The sequence below is a fragment of the Apodemus sylvaticus genome, chromosome 2, assembly GCF_947179515.1.
Source record: "Apodemus sylvaticus chromosome 2, mApoSyl1.1, whole genome shotgun sequence".
NCBI lineage: Eukaryota > Metazoa > Chordata > Mammalia > Rodentia > Muridae > Apodemus > Apodemus sylvaticus.
The window spans coordinates 7,872,825-7,894,454 of NC_067473.1; the positions used below are offsets into that span (position 1 = coordinate 7,872,825).

Genomic DNA, 21,630 nt, shown 5'->3' on the forward strand with positions numbered 1-21,630 from the left:
AATTCTGTAATATATATAAAATTTTAAAAATAGCACCATGAAACCTGGGGAAGTGACTCAGTGGATACAAGTTCAGGTTCTCAAAAACCCCACATAAAAGTTGGTCGATTTGAGCAGCTGCTCGCAAGGCAAAGCTTGGGTCCCCTGCGTCAGTCTGCCTACACTAGCAGAGCTCATCTCAAGCCCCACTAATGAAATGACAACTGACCAATCAAGGAGGAACTCAATGGGAACTTCAGGCTCCCATACATGTGTGCTCCCATACATGTCAACACACACCCACACCCCCACACACATACATACATACACACACATACCACACACACACACACCACACACCACACACACACACACCACACACTACACACACACACACACACACCACACACACCACACACACACACACCACAAACACACCACACACACCACACACACACCACACACTCCACACACACACACACACACACCACACACACCACACACACACACACACACCACAAACACACCACACACACCACACACACACACACACACCACACACACACCACACACACCACACACACATACCACACACACACACCACACACACCACACATACACCACACACACCACACATACACCACACACACACACACACACACACACACACACACACGCCAAAATGAAAAGTAGATATAACACCTACCCACAGAGGAAAGACTGAAGTAGGTTAACCTAAATCTCTGTACTCTCACGGAGCGCCATTCTAATCCAAGGCTCCCTAGCTGTTCCAGCCAGCTGCTCTGATATGTAAAGAGCCAGAACATCATTAAGAAGCCCCGACCCCTTGGCTGATGTGTGGAGCAGGAGACCAAGAACAAGAAGCAGCGTGTTTAGATCTAAATCCCACCACAGTCCCTTAGCTCCTGCTTCACCCCACAAGGGACACGTGGCCTTCCTCTGCCGCTGTGTCCACACCTCTTTTGGCCTCCGATGCCGACACTTCACAGCTGGGGTCTGTGTTTTTACTGTGCATCAACCACCACTGTACATTCTGACATAAAGATGCAAGACAGAGGAAGAGGTTCTGGCCCTGGCCATTGGATGTTTCTATCCTCATAAAGCACATAAAGCAGCCTCCCTTTGATGGCAAAGTCATCAGTCCCAGGGGATGCTGACCCAACGGTCTAACCACAGACCAAGAATAGCAACACCTCGGTAATGAAAACACTGAGCTCTCTAATTACTGTTAGTTACATAAAATACATAAATAGTTATGCATGTACATAAAATACTCTACTTTTAGCTATTTTTAAGCACACATATCTGTTCATCAGAGAGATTATTAATTTCATTTAAAATTATTAAAATAGAAAATATTTTCTAATATGCTAATCAAATTAAATTATCAAGCAATAATTTAATAGTTGAATTACTGAACCAGTTAGAAAATAGTTCAATTATCTTTACAGTGCCTGTTATGAATAAATACTCATGACCATACTATAAGTACAAAGAAAAATGGAAGTGAAAATTCTCAAAAATGTTAAATTTAACTAAGACATCAAATTAACTATCATCCAATTAATTCTATCAGTAGGAAGTTTGTCTGATTATGGAAACTACTTTAAAACCACAAGTGTGTTTAGGTCTTTGTTTTTCTAGTTTAATTAAATGTCTTTCTAGCTTAAGTTTTTAAATGTATATTTTTTTTACATTTGAATTACTGTGTCTCTATATTGATGTTCCACTGTTCTTTAAGATGTGTTTTCTCTTGGTTTAGAAAGTTCCGAGTAGTTGTGGCCGTCACCAAGGCAGGCACTGCGTTCTGCTCATGTAGCCACTCCTAAGCTAGCTGTCAAGGGAAAATATATATTAATTTTCATTAGATTAATCACATATCTAAGCTATAGTCTTAACATTTTTTACACAATAACTATGTAAAGCAGTCGCTCGGGAAAGCCAGCCTTGGACGCTGACACTTCAGACCTGGAAGTTGCCCATATAGCCCCTTAGCCTACAAATGAGTGAAGTATTTCGTTCTCCTCACTGGCTGAGAAAAACCTCCACAGATGCTCCAGCCTGCATCTACTGCAGGCTCCTCTCCCAGAGCCTAACTGAGCCCTGATGGAGACAAACGTCCCGTGTGCTGCCCATTTCACATCTCACCTCGAGCGTGGACATGAGCATCCTGGGACTGTGATTGATGGAGCTTCAGGCTGGTGTCGTTGCAGAGGCCATTAAAACGTGGTTCCTGCTGCTGTGTACGATAATTGCTCCTTGAAATTAGGTATTATTCTTAATTTTCTTCACCATTTGTCAGGAACAGGGTCGTTGTCATGCCGTTGGGACACAGCTACTGACCTCGGCCCACCATGCTAAACTCAGGACCACGGGAGTGCCATGCTCCCACTGCACCACAGCTGTAACTGTGACAGGCCACTCAGGGTCACCCTTTGACCCTTTGACGAGTATACTGCCTTTGATTGAATTAGCCTCTTTGCATGCCCATGAATGAAAACACAGTCATATTTTTTGATATGTGTAGAGGACATTGTTGGAGGCATATAGCAAGCCAGACATCTCGGGAGAATATATATAATAGAACCATGCTAAGCACTTCAAGGGGAACTAACCTGACTAATTGTTTAGTGTATCTGATATTGGAGCTTAGAGTTTTAAATAATTCAACTTATTCAACTACTTCCTTGGAAGTGAGGTTTGTAGTATAAATATGTGTGATTTAAGACAGCAAGATATCTGAATTTTAAGTTCTTTCCCCTTTAGGATAATCTCTGTAGAACTACCAGATGATGCAAGACAGTTTGGAATCCAGTTCAGATGGTGGCAGCCGTACCATTCTTCCCAAGGAGAAGATGTGTGGGCCATTGATGAGATTGTCATGACCTCTATCCTGTTCAATAGCATCAGTCTCGACTTTACCAATCTCGTGGAAGTCACTCAATCCCTGGGATTCTACCTTGGGAATGTTCAGCCATACTGTGGCCATGACTGGACGCTTTGGTAAGGAGTTTGTTCAAATTTAAATTAGTAACCAGAGCAGGAGGGTGAACTTGTAGTCCATTCTGCACTAGGGCTGTGGCTGAAAAAGATTGGCTGAGCACGGTACATTAAAAACTTGGCGTTCTATTTATGATATCAGAATGAGGACAAAAGAAACCAAAATAAATAAATATAAAATTTCATAGTAATTAGTTCAAATTTTTTGCCTCCAAAATTATATGTAGAGATCTTCTTCAAAAATTACTAGTAATTATAGTTATCACTGTATTATCCTTTTATGGAGGGCTGGGATGATGATATTGTGGTGTGAAATTACATTAGTGGTTGGCTTATTAAAATTTCTCACAGAGTTCTATCTTTATGCTGTCATATGTAAAGCTCGAGAAGTTTGTCATCCCTGATTTATTAACTTAGTTGTTACTTTTAATCCATTTTCTCGAACACTATCAGCTCATCTAGTTAGTGATGCTAGTGGAGTTTCAAGGCTGGGGAGTATCTAGTTAAGATTGTCCTTACTTTTAGGCTCTCCTTCCAATGGTAACTTACAAATGTAACTATATGACAAACAAGAAGTAAATCACTTGAAGTATAATAGCATTGGCAGTACTAAAGAGGATACAGCAGCGACTGACAGGCCTGTCACCTGACAGGGAATCCCCCCCTCACCCCCCGGCCATCAGGGGAGCCTACCTTAGATCACCTCAGAGTAGCATATGGATGAAATCCCAGCACATGACAGGTGAGAACATGAAGATTAAGTTTAAGATCATTCTTGGCTATGTAGGGAGTTTCTGTCCAGCCTGAGCTACTTACGTAGACAGAGGCTCAGAGACAGAGAATTACCTTTGGAAACCTGAGAAGGTGGCCATGATGTATCTCACTGACTAAAAAGTAGAAAAATGAGGAATCCCATACATGTGGAGATTCCAGGAAGAGAAACCCAGCTATGAGAGATTCTGTGGTGAAGGATGCCAAGTCAAGAATGGCCTTGGCATGCTCAAGCATCAGAAGGGAGGGCGTGGCGGGAGATGCCAGGCATTGAGAAAATAAGTATGCATCAGGAGTGGCACAGAAAGACGCTCGGAGATATTGTTTTCTAGGCCCGGGAGAGTCCCAGATTCACGCTTAGGTCTAAATGATCCTTCAGGCTTCACCACCGCGTCCGCTGCCCTCCTGGTTCCCGCTTCCCGATAAGCCTGATGAGGAATAATTTCCTAAGAGACTTTTACTTTCTATCAAGTCATGACCAGACCAATTTAATTTCCTCCAGATGAGTCATAGCCGAAAGCTAATCGTTGCCATTGCCTCCCCAGAGCGTCTCCTAAATGACCCGTCAGTGGCCTTATCATAATTAGAGGTAAATTTTACACACCATTGCACAGCAAATTACCTTGGATGGGAACGGTGCGTGTGTAGTCACATCCCATGCACAGCAGGATCAAAATTGTACCATGAAAATGGCAGGTAATGGAACGGAAGGACGGCTGGTTACTTTTGCTTCAAGCGCGTCAGACTAGACACAGTGAAGTTTCAACTGGACGGACTAGAGAAAATTCTACTTCATGACAGCCTCAGATGCTTTTTCCCCTAAGCCTATAGCTCAATAAATAAATAACCTAAAATAAAACAGGGGAAGTGAACAAGAAAATGGGAAGATGCAGGCGAAAATGAGATTTATTAGAATTTTCAGCTTCTGAAGTTTTCGCGTGGCCTGAGTTAGCAGTTATTCAGATTGGCGGTGTACCGTAAGCCATGCATGTCACACAAGACTATGTAGTGAATCTTTTTCAGCACTTTACCGTAACAAAGAGTGTGATCATGAATGCAAGTCCTGTACCACATGTTTATTTTCATAAATAGTTAACATCTGCTCCGATAAACCCCCAAAGTTGCTGAGCATTTTAACACTCGAGTTGAATGCAAGATAACAACGCTTCAATTTTTCTGCTTTGATCAAATCCTGTAAACAATGCCCTTTCACACAAGTCTGATGAATATCCTTAACCCACGACTGCTTTAGTTTGTGGAGATTTATCTACTTTATGAATTTACAATTGCAATTGTAATTCTAGAAAACCATTAGGAAATAAAAACTGTAAGATCCCCGTGGGCACCCCAAGCAGCCCCAAAGGAGTTTCATTAACAGCCCCACGCACCCATGCGAGCAGTCGGTCAGATTTGCCTCTGTGATCTTCTCTCAAACGAACAGGAGCTGTCTTAGTCACAGAGCATCCGAGGAGATGCTCCTGATGGAGAGACTAGAGAAACACAGTAACCATTTGTAAAAGGACATGAAAACTGCTTACTGCTCGTTAAATGGAAGCCACAAGGAAAGTCTCAGACTGCTCCCATCTAAGTCAGCACCTTAGAATAAAACTCTCTAATGACTGTTTCTCTGCTGCTGCTGTTGAGGAATACATTGTCTAAACTTGGATGCAAACTTGTTTGGCGGTGTTGTTCAGAAACACTTGTTACAGTTTGGAAATTGGAGAGAAGGTATTGGCACACTGTATTATCTCCTCCCAGTCCTCCGCAGGAGCCGTTGCTTTTTGTTTTTGTTTTTTCCACAGAGCATCCTTTGCACGTATTATCTTATTAAGTAAAAAAAGTCTTTAAATGCGTCTGAAAGCACGGCCCCTGCCCTGTGCTGACCTCATCTCTCCCCAGGGAAATGTAGACATGGCCTGCTCTGAAAGACTGGTGTTAAATTAATGATGCTCGCCTCTTCCCAGCTGGGTGTTCATTTGGTTCTCATTTGAGGCTCGTGACTTTCCATGAGCCGGGATCGTTGCGTCCCAGGCTGTTCTCCAGGGAAAACTCGGACAATTGCTTTTTTATTGGAACTAGAGTTAATATGCTGTGAGTCACTTAGGGTATGCCGTTCGAAAGCACTTTTCAGTGGGGGAAAGAAATGCCTTCTAATTCTTGTCAGTGCCTTCCCTTTATTCACTAAATCAGAATCTATATCTGCATTAATATTTTTAAATAATTTTTGAAACCTCCTAAGCATATCTTTTTTTTTAATGTTTTTGACTGAAAGAGAATCCTTTTCGCCATTCCCTCTCTCTTCCTAGCCCCTCCCAGTGTTCCTCTCTCAAACCCTTCTTATGATCTCCTTCACGTTGATGGACTCCTTTTCGTTGATTATTATTGTTACGTAGATACGTGTATGGATGCATATATACAAACATATGAATGCAAAGTGCTGAGTCCATTTTTGTTGTTCCTTTGCATATGGTTCAAGGCTCATCCCTCTGTACTGGACAGCCAGCAAAGAGGCTCGTCCCTCGGAAAGGCGAATTCTCCTCCCAGGACTCATTGGTTGCCTGCAGGGTTTTTTTGTTTTTTACTTATTCAATTTACATCCCACTCACTGCCTTCCTCCTGGTCACCCCCTCCCATAGTCCTTTCCCCAATCGCCCTCCCCTTCTCCTCTGAGCTGGTGGTCCCCCACTGTGTATCCCTCCCCACTCTAGCACTTCAAGTCTCTGTGAGGCGAGGCACTTCCTCTCCCACTGAGGCCAGACAAGGCAGCCCACGTACCCCACATATAGGAGACAGCTTGTAATAGCCCCCATTCTAGTTGTTCGGGACACACATGAAGGCCAGGCTGTACACCTGCTGCATACGAGTGGGGAGGCCTAAGTCCAGCCTGTGCATGTTCTTTGGTTGGTGGTTCAGACTCTGAGAGCCCCAATGGTCCAGGTTAGTTGACTCTGTTGGTCTTCCTGTGGAGTTCTATCCCCTTTGGTACCCACAATTCGTCCTCCTATTCTACTCTAAGAGTCCCCAGGCTCCATCCACTGTTTGGCTGTGGGTGTCTGCATCTGTGTGAGTCAGCTGCTGGGTGAAGCCTCTCAGAGGACAACATGCTCCTGTCTGCCTGCAGTTTTTTGCTTAGCAAGACCGAATAAAAACTCCCTTCCACATTCCATCCCCATTAATAGTGCCATTCTCTGGCCATGTTTACACAGACATTGCTGGAAGAGGCTGTTTCATAGCAGACTCTCTGGTATTCTAGTCCTTAAAATCATTTTGTCTCCTCTCCCATGATGTTCCCTGAGCCATAGATGCAGGGGCTGTGCTGTAGATGTATCTGTGGAAGCTGGGCTCCCCATGATCTCTTGATCTTGGCATTGAATATAGCTGTGGTTTTCTGTGATGGTCCCCATTTGCTATAGAGGATTCTTTGATAAATCATGTTTGCAAAACTTAGCTATGGGTATAAGAATAAGATTTGGAATTAGAGTATAGTAAGGAATTTCACTGGTCTAGCAAGTGGCGGAACTCGATTCTTTTGTAAGGTTCATGACTGGCGTATCAGGCCTGACGTCCCTCCTGTTGAGTAGGTCATAAGTCCAGTTGTGCAGCTCCTGACTGCCCCTGACCTATGAGTGCCACTTACTGCACGTCCATGCATAGCTCGCTATGCTGGTAATGTTTGTGGTTCCTAGGTGTTGCAGCTGGGCAGAACTATTTGATTGTCCTTTTACAGCTTGCATAATATTTTCTGGAACCACGGAAGTTAGACCACAAGAAAGAGGCATTCAGGTCAGGTCCAGCTCAGATCATCTGAGTCCTGTGTCATACGTGCACGCTGTGTTTAGCAATATGGGGACACCTTTAGCTGCTGAGAGACATCAAGACCTACATACATATCTGTATTGTTTGAAGAATGTCACAGATGACCCTTACCAACTATTTGAAGGGAGCTGTTTGCATGAAACTGACATTTCTGTTAGATTGCAATTCTTATGGGGAACAATGAACACACACACACACACACACACACACACACAGAGAGAGAGAGAGAGAGAGAGAGAGAGAGAGAGAATATAATTTTAGATAAATACATAATAATATGATTCCTGGAGACTTTATCAAATGACCTTGGTGCTATTTGTCCCCTGTTACTCCCTCTCCACCTGTACTAACCTCCCTCCCCACTCCTGTTGGGACCCCTCCTGTTATCCCTTTTCCCACTTCATATTACCTACACCCCAGTCTCTGCCTAAGGCCCCCACACCTGTGGTCCTTTACACATGGCTGTTTTCTGTGGTTACTCTGTGTTATATATTTATATCTGAGGATTTAGAACTAGGAGCCACAGCTGAGAGAGAGCATGTAGCATTTATCCTCCTGGGTCTGGGTTACCGCATTCAGTACTGCATCTTAGGGCCACAATGGAATCAGCTGGGTTTTATCAAAGATTAGACCTGGTTAGCCCAATTAGTAATAATATTAGAGGATATTAGCATCCCTTTGATCGCAGGTGCAAAGCCATTGCTCCGGTGTAGCCTTAGGTCTCCCACGGTACAGATGCGACTGAGTGCCTGTTGTAGCAGCATCAAGGCTTTGAGGTTGTACAGGAGTTCAGATTCTGACACTGCCTCTTGGAAGTTTGGAAACTCGGAGCAAGGAGATGTTTAACCAATGAGGAATTTTGAGAAGTCTGAGAAGGTTGCAGTAAAGCGACTCGTGAAAATCAGGAATAGCTCGGACTGATTGCGGAATGGTGTAGGAGCAGACATTTCCAACTTCTGACTCCCAGTCACCCCTTTGCCTTTCAGCGCATCCATACCCTGCTGACCTCTCTAATTCCCATTCTGACCCCAGCCACTGCCCTGTCCGCTGACCTCATTACAGGGTGGCCCTCAGTGAGGAGTTAGGAGGGGAGCAGAGTGAGATAGCCAGTGTTCACATTCTACTGCACTTCCTAGAAGACAGCATGTTAGTAGTTTCATTTTTTATATCACCAAACATAATTCCCACCTCAAAACAGCAACACCAGAAATTCAGAAAATGCATTCAGTTTTTCTGAACCTCAGCTTTTCAACCCCGAAGTGGGAGCAGTGATGTCTGCGTGCGGGATGACAGTGAGGATTAGGTGTGACCATTGACGGGAAGTTCCCGTCCCGAATGCTGTCATCACTGACTGGCTGAATGGAGGAAATCTGTCTCCACGGCGGTGCTCATGTCCATGGTGTGAGAAGCATTCTTGAGTTTCAAAGATTAATAGATGTAATTTCACTTAGGTAATATGAAAAGCATGCCTTTAAAGAGATCAAAGCAAATTTATTAAGTAAGGTTTTGTTATATAACCCAGATTTGGTCCAGAAGGGGAGAGGTATATAGCAGAGAGGTTGCTGGCCACACGTACTGTTCTCGGTATTTTTCTGTCGATTTTCACTATGACTGGTGGCTTATTCCTAACAGCTCCAAGTATGTCATCATAAGATTTGAGGCAAGACTGATAAGGGGTTAGGCAATCCCAGATGCATTGTAATGTAAAACATTGTGTTTGTAGTACAAAGGAGAAAGTTCTGTGAGTGCTAATAATTAAAGTCATAATTAACACGAGGTGAGAAAAGCTGTCAATCGTGGCACTTGAGGAAAAGCAGATTTCATTGAAAGAAAAATCAATAGACTGTGATGTAGAGAAGTGTTGAAAGAGGCACCTACATACTTTGTAGGCTTTAAAGATCCAAGTGCTCTCATAATTCATTGAGACTACTGTTATTTTATTATTTTTAATTGAAACCTTCTTATATAAGTAAATCAGGGGCTCTTGTCATGTTAGGTTGATATTTTAGAAAGAGAAAATTTTTAATGTTTGACTAGAAAGTGAAAGAACAACAGAAGGGAATTCAAATTAAACTAGGAATAATGAAAGATAGCAGGGGAATTGGGTAGCACTGGATTGATGTTGGTAGAAGAGGACACCCCGTGGAACTCAGCCTTCCTGTGAATGACCATCGGGTAGCATAGTCAGCCCTGGAAAATGGAGATATAAGACAGAAGAGACCAGGTACACGATGGGCAGTCCCACTTAAAAGGAACTAATGGTAGCATTCAAAATTTTGTGTTCATGTCTCAAGGGAGATTTCTATTAGTATGGACTAGAAAATAGTATTTGCTTGTGTGCTGTATTGAAAGCACGAGCTACATGTGCAAAACTACAGGGCTAAAGAGAATGCTAAATATATGTTTATTTCATATGAATTAAATAAAGTTCATGTAGTCAGACATAGTGGTATACATTTGTAAACCAACGTACTTAGAAGACTGAGGTAGGAGCATTGCTTGAGGCCGTGAATTCTGGTGGTGAAGCTGAGAAACCTAGTGAAACCTGATCTTAGTGGTTGGGTACTGGGAGAGATGGATTAAGAGTCCTTGTTGATCTTCCAGAGGATCCAGATTCAGTCCTCAGCGCCCGATTTTAGTGGCTCACTTCCTAGGGACTCTGACATCCTCTTCTGGCCTCCACGGGAGCCTGAATGCCCATGCACATACACACAGAGAGGCACATATGTATTAGTAAAAGTAAAAATAAATATTTTAATAAAAGCTGAGTGGGGCTGGGGATGCAAAGCTCAGTGGCAGAGCATACGCCTGTCATACGCAAGAGCCCGAGGTTCTCCTCCTAAGCCACCTTACGGCGTCTAGAGTAGGTGAATAAATAAACAAATAACAGGTCCTTTGCCGTGACGGTGGGCAGAGAGATTGTTATACCATAATCATGTGATACTATAGCAGAAGTGAATAATTGAAAATGCTCATATATATATATATATATATATATACATACATACACACACACACACATATGAATGAGACTAACTTACTGTTAAAGCATTTCTAGGCTATAAGAACCTTATAGAAACATAAATAACTTGTATCACTGGATAACCAATAAGATTTCCCAGTTAACCTAGGAAGTTACCATCAGATTTAATGTTTGTGCAAACTCCTCATGGATTTGTAGGAAAACTCAGCCACACAATGGAGGGGGGTGGCGCTTATTGGACAGACACCTTAGAAACATGGGATCATATATTTTTAAATAACATTTAAACCTCATTCATTTTGTTACATTTTTATATGTTTAGTGAATGCTGAGTCTTTCCCACAGATTTATTTTAATTTCTTTATTTCACTGTATTGGTCTAAATAAGGCTTGTCAAAGAGGGGGCTTGGTACTAATGCAGTGGTTGTGTTGTTGGTAAACAGACAAAGGGGAGGTCACACTGGTACTTAGATGAAACTTTAGGCATCGCTAATTCCTTATAAAGAAATATCAGTAGAGTCCTGGCCTATTGAACAGAAATAATAGCCAAGTGAATCTTTCTAGGATTTTTCTTTAATTAAACATCAACCTATAACTTACATAGGAATTACATTATTTGGTATTTTTAAAAGCAAGTTTGGAGTCTTTCTATAAAATCAATTAAAAGAGCGTCAGATCAGCTAAAACTACTGATGAAGGGATACAGTCAGGATGAGGCCGCTTCCAGGAGCTGTGTGGACCACTGAGTCACAGTACATGACTAGTCTAGGAATTGTAACTGACAGGGTCAATACTCTGGAAGTCATTTCCTGTTACTCTCAATAGCAATGAAGAATTGTCTCAGTACCTAAGACATTCAGTGCCTCTAAAAATTGCTAATATAATTGAATAGGGCCCTACTGGATTTATAGGTGGTTCCCTAAACTGCAGCCTTTTTGCTGGGCTTTTTCACTGTCAAGATTTCAGTACATAAAGTTGTTCATCTATTGACAGACTAATTTTATACATTGAACGATTTCTCTATGGCAACACGGCACTGTTAACACAGGAAGTGTAGCAGTTCGTGTTAAGATGGAGACAGATAGAAAAGCCCTTTGCTTGCACATCTTGCACTCTAAGAGAAATGGCTACAGCAGACAGTAACACCATTAAAGAGTTCTAGGTGATGATAAGGCTGAGAAGGGAAGGAGTGGGGCTACCTAGAAAAGCAGCGAGGAGCCCGTGTGGGAGGCATCAGTGACCCACGGAATGCAAGAGACCATGAGAGCAACTGGAGCTGGAGTTCTCCATGAATCTGTCGCCTGCCTGTGCATCCCGTTTCCCTAACCAGGTCACCTTGTCTGGCCCCAGAGGATGAGCCTAGTCCCGCCGTGACTTGATGGGGGAGTGATACCCAGGGGTGCTCCTATGTAAGTGGGTACTGGGAGAAGGCGGCAGATGTTGAGATATAAAGTGAATTAATCCATTAGCTTAAAGAATCTGTAACAAAAATAGGGAGGCAGGGGGCCTCACAAAGAAAGACGAAGTCTTTACTTAAAGAGTCTGACCATGCAGTGGCCCTGTAGAGCAATGTGAAATGCTGGGGTTATATTCTAGCCGTTCTCAACATTCAACAAATAGAAACAGTGGTGGATCATGATCTTACTTAGACTTTTAAAAGTAACAGTGGCTGCTGTGTAGAACTTAGCTGTCAGAGGGGACAGGAGAAGCCATGACAGTTCCGCTGAGAGACTGACAGTGTCGTCTTCATGTGCTGTAGTGGAACTTGGGGTCTGATGGTGGCCATGGACAAAGGGATCCCTGGATCCATTAGCTAATGTTCACATGCTAATGACCAGAATCTGCCTAGAAACAGGTATGGTGGCTATGTTCCAAGATTCAGTTTCTCATGGCAGAGAGATTAACTTTTTGAAATCATTATTTCTCCAAACTGAGATTGCCCTAAATATCTTCCTATGTAATAAGAATCTAAAGATGATTTCTACTCAACTAATTAACCACTGATCAAACTAACGGGAAGAAAAAGTTCCAGCGATAGATCAGGTCTGTGGTTCTGCCTGGCTTTTTTAATTGGAAGCTCAGTGAGTTGATACCATTCTCTCTATGCACAGTGGTTCCAGTTCTCCTCCGTAGACCTTGGGTCGTCTGGCTGGCAGGTTCGACAGCCTCCAGCTCTTCTGACTGCCTGTCACTCAGTCCTTTGCCTCTTCAGCAGACCCAGCTCCTCCTTCCCTCAGCACCTCTCCACTTTTTAAGTGACTGAGATTATCTTCTGGCATCTAGAAGTTGGGTGAATTGTCCACAGGCCCCAGAAGAAATGGGAGAGGTGAATTAGCTGTAAATGGAGCTCTGAACAATTCAGAGGCAGGAAGAGCCGCTCCCTGTGGCTCCCGCCAGTCTCCCACTGATTGGTACGCCCTGCGATATCTGCCTGTGAGGTTAGAGAGAAAGCGGCCATCTGAGCATAACTGTTGTTTACCCTGACTGGAAGCCTCTTTCTCTGGAGTCCCATCTCCCATCCTCTGTCTCCTGTAATCTGAACTTATCTATGGAGGAGGGGTGATTGCTACATTTTATGCTCCATTTGTTTACAAAGAGAGGTCCTTCTCTATCAAAGCTCGGTGACTAGCAGCCAGATAGCTTGAGTAATGCTTTTGACTGACTAGAGAGTGTATCTAACTTAGAGTAAGTCCATCCCTGACCTCAGGAACTGTGCTGAGAGAATGAACTCAGGACTGGAAAAACTGAAGAACAGAAACTTCCTTTGCTGCACTTTGGAATTGTAAAGATAAGCAGAAGAAAGCAGGTGGTGGAGACAAAACACCTAAAAACAGCCTGAAACAGGTGCTAAGAACACATGCATTCCAAAATAGCTTTAATTGCCAACATAACCCTGAAATCTCAACTAGACAAACAAGGTGGGGGAGTTAGCCACTTAGAAACCCACAAAGATTTCTCAAAAGCCCTCTTAAATAAATACCATTATGTGACAAAACGCCAGGTTTGTTCTCATGAAAGCAGCTTTTCTATAAAAATAAATAACGATATTTGGAAATATCCTGTTCATGATAAGAAGCCCAGTTGAGACAGTGTCTGAGAGGCTGGAGAATAACTCGGATAATTAGCAAACCGGATAAGTGTATGAATATGGCATCTTTTTTGCGTTTTTTTTGGATTTGGTTTTTTTGAGACAGGGTTTCTCTGCATAGCCCTGGCTGTCCTGGAACTCACTCTGTAGACCAGGCTGGCCTCGAACTCCAAAATCCGCCTGCCTCTGCCTCCCAAGTGCTGGGATTACAGGTGTGCGCCACCACCGCCCGGCCTGAATATGGCATCTTAAGCCAGCATGTTTACCACTTGCTGACAGAAGCAACATAGCAGAAAATACCTCACTGCTTTTGGAGGCTTAAACATGAATGAGCAGAGAACTTCTCAGGGAAATGGTGTTAGGAACGGTGTGATGGTTAGAGCCGGGAGTGCAGAACCTTCACATCCCTTACCCCCTGACCTCCCGAGACACCTCAAGACCAGTAACAGAGGGAGCTTAGTGCGCGAGGGGGAAACCCACAGAAAGATGAAGACAGAAAGGGCTGCCACACACTGGACCGCAGAGAGGTGGATGCAGACCGTGTCAGAATTACCAGAGGAAAATAACACTTTTCACAATTCAGGGTGGTTTAAATACCAGTGCTTTGCTAATGTTCTCAGTTAATCAAAGTCACAAAAACAGATGAGGACCTAGATAAGAGGTAACAAGCAGGCAGCGGTTTTGAAAATTATACTCTACAAATAAAAAGCACATCTCTTTCAGGTGGTCATTGGACATTGGTAAAACGTGATTAAGAACTGGGATCAGAGGTGCTCTCAACAGTAATAACCAACACCAACACCAGAAGCAGGAACCAATGGGTCAAATGCTCCGCTGATGAAAATACTTACACTCGTGTTTAGAGGAGAAAAGACAAACACTTCCCTGTGAACTGAGCACTAAAATCAAGCCAAGAGCAGAGTAGTGCTATTAGCTTATCTGACGCACCTATATCCTCAGTGTATGCAGAACTCTTTCAAATCAACAAGCAAAAGATTAACTCTACTCTTTGAAACTTGAGCAAAATACACAGAAAGTACTGTGTCCACCACAAAAATACAAATAGCTTTCTAATGTCCATAGTAATCAAAACGGCAAAGAGATTCCAGACATGAAGCAGCTATCATGAAAGCTCTTGTCAGTGCCCATAGCGGCAGGTCTAACCGTGAGGACCGCCAGTCGCTACTGATGCTCATGGTACATGCAGCGTGTTGGAGTCTCCTGGAGGCAGTGTGGCCGTGTGGCAGTGGCAGTTTCCACGTTGTTGTGCACTTGCTTTAGTACAGAGTCTTAATGTTAGGACTTTTCATCTGGGGAACTGGGCAAGTAAACAAAGAACCACACAGATGTGCATTGTAAAGCTCTGTTGTGAAATGGAAGTACTTCTCCGGAATTCCATACACAGAGACCGGCTGTCTTCACTGACAACTACAAAGTCTCGCTGTAGGTTTTCAGTATAGGACAATGATAGTAAAATCATTGTGTAAAAAAGGGAAAAGGCCAACCTGCCATTATTACTTAATGGTTTTGATGGGAGAAAGTGTGTGTATGCATGCACATGTGTGTACATGTGTGCACGTGTATGTAAGTCTAAGAAAAATGTCTGGAAATATGTATGCCTGCCAAGGTCCTGCCTGCTACAGGAGAGCTGTGAGGAAGGCGGAAATGGGAACGGCGCTGATTCAGTAAGGACTCAGAGTCGTGGCAGATGCAGGCTGCAGGTTCAGGGACTCTCTCTGGTCCCTGACGATTGTCAGTATTCTTTATTCTTCAACTTCAGCTTAAGTTTAAGCCTAATGGCTTAATAGCTTGATAGCTTGGTAACCAGAGAGCTCCTGAACAGTCTTTTATTTACTAAAGCTACATCATCAAGGCTTTGATCATAGTTAATAATTACCAAGAATGCTTAGATTTACATAAACTCTCTGAGTCCCAGATCAGCAGTCTCAGCCCCCATTTCCTTACAGCAGAACCGAGCGCTAAGCAAAAGCACATCTCCTCAGAGGCTTCCACAGCCTGTTCTGTACAAGTAGCTGGGCACAGCTATCCCGGTTTCCTGGTCCAGCAGACAGCAGTCTTCAGTAACTGCTTCCATGTAAGAGTAGAAAAATGACAAACCAATAAAATTAAAATTAGTTTTGAATGTATGTGAATAAAATGGTTAGTTCTCGCCAATATATTTCCAGGCATTGTTATCTCCAATTCTTCAATCAGCTAAAAAAAATAGAATAATAACTTTTTATATGCTTCTACATCATCTTTTAATTCTTTTATCTTCATTTCTTTATCCTAGCAATTCTATAGTTTCATGTACTCTCTTTCTAATACTATTTATTCCTAAATTATATATATATATATATATATATATATATATATATATATATATATATATATATATATATATATATACACACACATATATACATATATATATTCCCATTTTTTCTATCCATACCCTTTCTTCCTGAGACCATTCAAACTCTCTAACCTTGATGCCTCCCAAGTTCATCCTGGATAACCAATGCAGCAGTCATTAGGCCAGAGGGTCCACGTGCTTCCTCATGATCCCGAATTCAAGGCCAAATCTGGCAATGAACCATTTCCAAAAAGGACCATGTCCTCCTTTATAGACTCTGTGGTTTGATGTCTGGATCCTTTCCCACAGCCCTGAGGGCCAAGCAGCGGGCTCCCTCCTCATCCCCCACAGCCTCAGGACCATGTCCATTCATTATTCCTGGAAACTGAGTAATGGGGGAAGTATACTCCCCAGAAAGAAAGATTGAAAGTAGAGTGGTAATGACAGCAGATCAACTCTGGGCAGCAGCAACCATCAGCACACGTGGGGGTCATGGGGTCAGTGGCCTGGAGATGATGCCCCAGGGACAGGAACTGTGCCACACTTCCCCTTACACAGCCGTGCCAGGCCTGGCATACGTCAAAATGTAAACAGTAGTCATCTCTACATAGTGGAATTGCAGTCACTAAAATAATATGGTTACATCTGCTTTGTGCTTTAATAATGTAGAAATGACATCTGAGATAAAATGCTACTTTTAATCCTACAATATCAACAAGATTTTCTGTCAAAACCAGTCAACAACTCTGCTGATCACAAGAACAGAATCAAAGGGATAGGCGATACCCGAGATGAACTCACTCCCATCTTCTGCAATGGACTGAAAGGTCTGACAAGAATTTAAAACGAAACTAAAAAAGGAGCATGTGGAGCTCTATCATTTCTCCACAAGAGAATTCTGCAGAGCTAGTCCTTCCCGTGAGACTCTCGAGGGAAAGGGATTGAAATAATGCTGCCATCTTCCCTCATGATACAGTAACAAGAGTCCAGCCATATTGAGTTTCTAAACAAAATACTGTCCAAAGAGGCTCAGTTTTGGGGGTGGCTGAGAGTGGATTCGGAGTAGGTTTCCTCGGAGTGATGCTGCTTACTGTGGATTTCTCTCTCCCTGACTACGACTAAAGGCATCTGCCTTCAGACACAGGAGGGTCTCCCACCCCCAGGGATGGGAAGACAATGAAAATAAACAAAGTGACTTTACTCAAAGTCACCAAAACCTGGTCAGAGTTGGTTGAGCATTTAAGTAAGGATGGTTTTATAAGACCCTCCTGTTCCCTCATCCAAAGATCTCCTTTACACACAGCATGACAGTAGAAAGGGTTCTGAGGCAGAAGCGCTTTCTACGACACTTCTATGGGCTTCTTATCACCTGTGTAACTCTGGGAACAGCAAATCTGCCTCTCACTTTTTCTCACTTAAGGTTCCCAGATGGTCTTGACTCAAAGGTCAAATAAGGTCATCTTGATGTTAGAAACCCAAGTGTCCCACACAAGTTGGTTTTGTGAGATTCCCGGCACAATTCTGCATCTTTAGGGTTTGCTTACCTGAATGACATACGAACCCCTTCCTCCCCTGGGGAAAAGGCTTCCGATCTGATCCTGAAAACAGGTCCGCTGTCCAGTAGAGGCAAGGTGGCGTGAGACAAAGGTGCTCCCTGAGAGAGTAAGCGTTGACCTGTGGCTACTCGAGGTGCATAAGGTGTCATCTGCTTGACACGACTTCCTGTCAGATGGAGAGATCCTCAGCCTCTCATTACATCTTATAGGTAGATGCAATCACTTTTGATTTTGAAACACCCTTCCAAGATACCATAAATAAAGCTAAGCCTCCTGATTCCTGGTATATTTTGTCCCCAAATTTCCCTGAAGTGTTGATGTGGGCCGTTCTCTATCTTTTAGTGCTTCCAACAGGAGCGGTTTGGTTCACTTTTCCCTTTATAGACAAGTTTTGACTTCAGTGCAGCAAAGGATCAGTTCTGTAAAGGAAAGGACTCAGCTCACCAAGGTCTCTTCTTCACAACCCCCCCCCGCCCCCCTAAATAAGAACTTTAGGAAGGGGAACAGCAGACCCGACTTTCAGCTAGTCTCACATGTCAGAGACGGTCACACGAGCCTGTGCTGTAAATGGGCTGCTGTTGATGCGTGGATATCCGTACTTTCCTCCTGTTGCTTCAGCTTAAGATACCAGGATAGATATCATTCACTGCTGTGAAGTTAGAAATGCATTCAGTTCCAGCTTAGAACAAAAACTAAGAGTGACTGTAGCATAAACAAAAAATAGAAGCTGATTTGTCATTTTTAACAAGCCAACTTGGGATAGACGGCCCAGGCTGGGAATAGTTAAGTAGGCTGCCGGTCAGAGGGGCTCTCTGCCTCCCTGCTTCAAAGTCTCAGGAGAAGGAACTCCATCCACAGGAAGGCTGCAGGGTTTCCACTAGATGAGACCTGCCAGGTAGAGAGGAAGTCTACAGGAGGAATGGACAAAAGGATATGAAAGGATATGGCAGCCAAACCCCATCCATGTCTGGGAGAAGCTTGGGAGATGGGAAACTTGTATTCCCATCAAACATTTCATGAAACATTGTATGAAACAATTGTATTTCAAACATTGTATGAAAAATAAAGTTTCATTAAAAACAAAAAAAAACTTGAAAACCAAATAAGGAAATCGACCCTCCATCTCCCTTGGATGGCAGAGTGGTGCACACAGTGTGGCCATCACTGAAAGATGCTCTTCCTCTTGCATCTAATTGGTGAGGACGAAGCAGTGAACCTAGAGTGACTGTGGTTGAAAGATGCGCTGCATGCACCTGCCCCAAAAGATCTACCACAGACAGTCCGGACACCTACTTAACAGCGGATAAATGCAGGTGTTAGCAAGACTGCTGTTGTCAATGCTGGACTATATACTTTTTAACTTGTTCTTTCTTGGTATCTTAGCAACTCCAAACCCTCTCTCAGGTTTGAGTGGTTCTTTAGTGGAGTTCATAGCTACCTCCTATCCATGCTAAGGGGAGGTGCAAACAATGTGTATAAATCACCACGTTTCCTTCTGTTCCTGCCTAAAATGAGGAGCTTTCTGAACCTCCTCAGAAATAATCTTAAGTGTTTTCCCAAGCGCTGGAGTTAGGGACCATGGGACTGTACATGGCCAACTGGAGGTTTCTGTGGCTGTCACCGGTAGACCCTTAGGGTCCTGTGTGACATTGCCCATGCTGTTTCCTCCGAAGACATCCAGGAGACAGAGGGTATCTTTTTTACACAAAACAAGTTGAAAGAAGCCTCTGTTGTCTGCCTAATAACCTCCATTCTAAGTGATAATACAAAACAACTCTCAGAGCTAAAAACAGCACTTAATATTCTCTTTCTCTCTCTTTCCCCATCTCTCTCCCTCACACACACACACACACACACACACACACACACACCTCAAAGTTGGACAAAGTGAACCCTATTTAAGACATCAAGCGAGTGACACAGACAGATTTGTATCTTTATGACTCGTTGATGCACTTGTTCCGTGACTTTCATTGTTCCAGTGCTGCTAAAAACTAAAATCTAACACTTTACGCTTTCAGGGTTGCATGTTGTATGTTCTGACATGTAAAGAAATCATATTTTTCTATTTTTCACATCACAGTATCACTACATAATAACTGAGAGGTCATGGTTTATCAAATGGCCGCAAATTTTATTTCAAGTTACAATGGTTCCCTCAATCTTACAGTAATTGAAAGCAGGGCTTTGGAGTCCATCAGTGCAGCTTTCTCATTGAGACCTAGCCATTTGCCATTTACCCTGTTTCCTTGTCCAGTAAAAAGAAATAATTGTCTCTGCTACCCAACGTAAGTCACTGTAAGCTTGACTCTAAAAAAGACAATGTGGGCATTGCACATAGCCCAGTCTTAGGACTTGGTTGAGACTCAGCAAATGATCAGCTCCATTCTTAATCATGAGCAAGTTGCAGTACTTTCTGTTTCTTAGCTACATTTACAAGGCCACCAGGAGTGACTATGACGATTACTAAACATTCTACTAACCTAGACACTAAGGCTTTTCTGTTTTCTTTCCATATTCATCATTCAAGTGAAAAGTCTCAGTTTAAAAACTGTTAAACAATACTTACTATTCATTGTTGGAGAAAGCCTATATTTTAGAACCTTGATTCTCAGTCCATAATTAATTTATTGATGCGCAATAGTCCACTTATTAAATAATGCCCTCTAAGGAAGTGTGTACATTCTTCTGTGTGCATATGTGTGTGTGTGACTGGATTGGTGACTGGAGCTGGGCCTGCTTCAGAGTGGCAGACACATTTGCTGGCAGGCGATCTGAGTGCAGTCAGTAGTCAGTGGCTTACAGTGACCCATGTCACTGAAGTGCAAAGGTGTCCATAGTTTAATCCTGGATACATTACAAATCCCTTGAGTTCTTTCTCTTTTTTTTCTTCTAAATATGATAATGCTTTTGTCTTCCTTCAAACAACTTGCTACTGTAGTCACAGGGTACTGATGTGACAACCAAAACATGAATTTGACTGACTTTGGGCACGAAGATTTAGAATGCATTACGTTTTTAGTATTGAATTTGTGAGCATTAAAAATATTTTGTCAAATCTTCCGCCACTACAAGTATTCTAGTCAGTTGCCTTTATGTAGTATTTGTGGATAGTATTAAAACTTAATTAAAACTTAATCATAATATATTTTAATATACTTGCTTCATCTTCATCAATATTTGAAATGCAGATGGCGTACTACTCCAGTTTACTGAGGTTTCCCCAGTTCTCTCTAGGTAGGCTCTGAGATTACCGCCAACTCGTAAGATCAGTAATCATTTAATATTCACTATGGTTTTATAAAATTATCTTTGAATTTAGAATTGTTTCATTGAGATAGATTCCAGATGCCAAGATTAATGAGAGTAATTCATGAGTTCTCAGTTTCAGATACATCTGACAAACTGTATGTATTAACGTGTTTTAAAGGTCTTCTTTGGTTTAAATTGAATTTGCTAGACTTACTGAAGTCTATTCTGCAACTCAGCTAAGTTTAAGTAAGTCAAGTGAAACTGTGAGCTCAGTCTTCCCTGTGCCTTTCAGTTTTACAGGAGATTCTAAACTTGCTTCAAGCATGCGCTACGTGGAAACACAGTCCATGCAGATCGGAGCATCCTACATGATTCAGTTCAGCCTAGTGATGGGGTGCGGCCAGAAATACACTCCTCACATGGACAACCAGGTGAAGCTGGAGTACTCAACCAACCATGGCCTAACATGGCACCTTGTACAAGAAGTACGTATGTTTTCTCTAAAGCTCATGATGAATACCGTTCCCTTTAGTTGAAAAGAAACAATATCACATAATCTTGACATCAAGTTAGAAATCTTACAAAGAGACCACTCCCCATTAGTGTCAGATACCAGAGAGCAATTGGAAATTTAAAAAAAAGAAAAAAGAAAGAAAGAAAGAAGAACCTAAGACTGGGTATTTTTGGTAGTGTGTTTTGAATATTATTTCTTTAGCTCTCTTCCTCTAAAAACGTGTCTTTTCTTTCCTTATGGCATGTTTATATCTGTTCTTTTCCCATTGATGGATACACTACATAAGGAATGTGG

General features: G+C 42.6%; 1 protein-coding gene across 1 annotated transcript in view; it reads left to right on the top strand.

Annotated features, from left to right (window-relative positions):
• The window catches only part of Reln (reelin), a 437,924-nt gene that overhangs the window by 300,059 nt on the left and 116,235 nt on the right, over positions 1–21,630 (top strand). The window contains exons 20-21 of the mRNA XM_052173082.1: positions 2,767–3,003; positions 21,115–21,307. Coding sequence (XP_052029042.1) covers positions 2,767–3,003; positions 21,115–21,307 — 430 coding nt within the window. The remainder of the gene's footprint in view (positions 1–2,766; positions 3,004–21,114; positions 21,308–21,630) is intronic.